At 23.0% G+C, this 1,578-nt stretch overlaps 1 protein-coding gene across 1 annotated transcript; it reads right to left on the minus strand.

The window, feature by feature from the left end:
- Positions 1 to 57: 57 nt before the first annotated feature.
- Positions 58 to 1,578, minus strand: PRSY57_0916200 (50S ribosomal protein L3, apicoplast, putative; the record flags this gene model as incomplete). The annotated part of the gene is made up of 5 exons (XM_012907402.2): positions 58 to 358; positions 644 to 1,014; positions 1,185 to 1,301; positions 1,391 to 1,455; positions 1,545 to 1,578. Coding segments are annotated over 5 exons (888 nt in total), but the record flags the coding sequence as incomplete, so codon positions are not given.

Genomic DNA, 1,578 nt, shown 5'->3' on the forward strand with positions numbered 1-1,578 from the left:
AAACAAAAGAAAAAAAAAAAAAAAAAAAGAGCGAGGGAAGAAAGGAAGAAACCAATTTTATTTGACATTTTTCTCTTGTTTATATAACATATCCAATATATATTTATATTTATTAACTTTGTTATCCCTCGTTGCTGTTACGGTGACATAAGAATTTCTATTACCTGGAATACAGCCACTTACTAGAATTTCATTTCTTTCTAAATTTAATCCTAGCAATTTCAAATTAATCATAGTCCTATATTTATTTCCATGTTTTCCTGGCATTTTCTTTCCTTTTAAAACTCGTCCTATATGGGTAGAAGCACCAATGGACCCTGGTTTTCTATGATGAGAACTTCCATGAGACATAGGACCTCTAAAGGGGTGAACAAAAAAAAAATTAATTAAATTATAATATATATGAAAAAAAAAAAAAAAATAGTACAATGGTAGGTTACAGATTAATATATATATATATACAAATATATTTATGTGTAATATGAATTAACTTTTTTTTATTTATTTTATTTTATTTCATTTTTTTCTTTTTTTTTTTAATTTTGTATTAATCATAATAATTAAATAAAAAAAATTAACTCTTCAATATATACATATATTTATATATATATATATATATATATATATATATATATATGTATACCTCTTGAATCCCCATCTTTTTATAACACCACAGAAACCCTTTCCTTTAGATAAACCTCGTACATTTACATATTTATAATTATATAAATAAGAAACGTCAATAATTTGGCCTAATACAAAATTTTGTGGAGGGGTCAATGTCAAGCTACATGTATTTTTTAAATTACAGCCAACTTTAGCTATCTGACCTATTTCTGGTTTTAAAATCCATCGACTCTCATCTAATGGTTTTCCATATGCTATACCTACTTTACCGAAATCTAAAAATCGATAAATAACGTTCGGCATTATTTCAATTAATGTAGCAGGTATTAAATCTCCTTGTGGTGAAAATATGGACTTCATTTCTATTTTTCTCCCTCGTATTTGAATCTAAAAGGTGTCCAAAAAAAAAAAAAAAATAAATAAAAAAGATAGATTTATATGTAAATATAAATATTAATCCATCAACATATATATACATATATATATATTTATTTATTTATTTATTTATATCCCACGATGATGAAGTATATATTTTCTTTTTCTTGTTTCTTTTTAACCTTATCTAATTCATCCTTATATGGGATATCTTTCAAATGGTCTTGAGGTTCAAAAGGATCCCGAGCATTAATAAATTTTTTTATCATATTTATTTCAAATGTTTTCCTGTTATTAATCTAAAAGTTATTAAAAATATAATATGGATGAATGAATGAATATATATATATATATATTATTTATATGTATAATAATATTTAAAACGTACATTCTTTAATTTTCCGAGCCAACAGGCATAACTCAAATTACTACCTACATGGTTACCAACTAATCCTATAAAATAAGAACATATTTCATTATAAATAAATATATACATATATATATATATATATATATTTGTATACGTTAAAGTTTATTTTTACCTTTATTGGATAATTGTAATGTACTTAAATATTT

The sequence above is a fragment of the Plasmodium reichenowi genome, chromosome 9 (genome assembly GCF_001601855.1).
Source record: "Plasmodium reichenowi strain SY57 chromosome 9, whole genome shotgun sequence".
Lineage (NCBI taxonomy): Eukaryota > Apicomplexa > Aconoidasida > Haemosporida > Plasmodiidae > Plasmodium > Plasmodium reichenowi.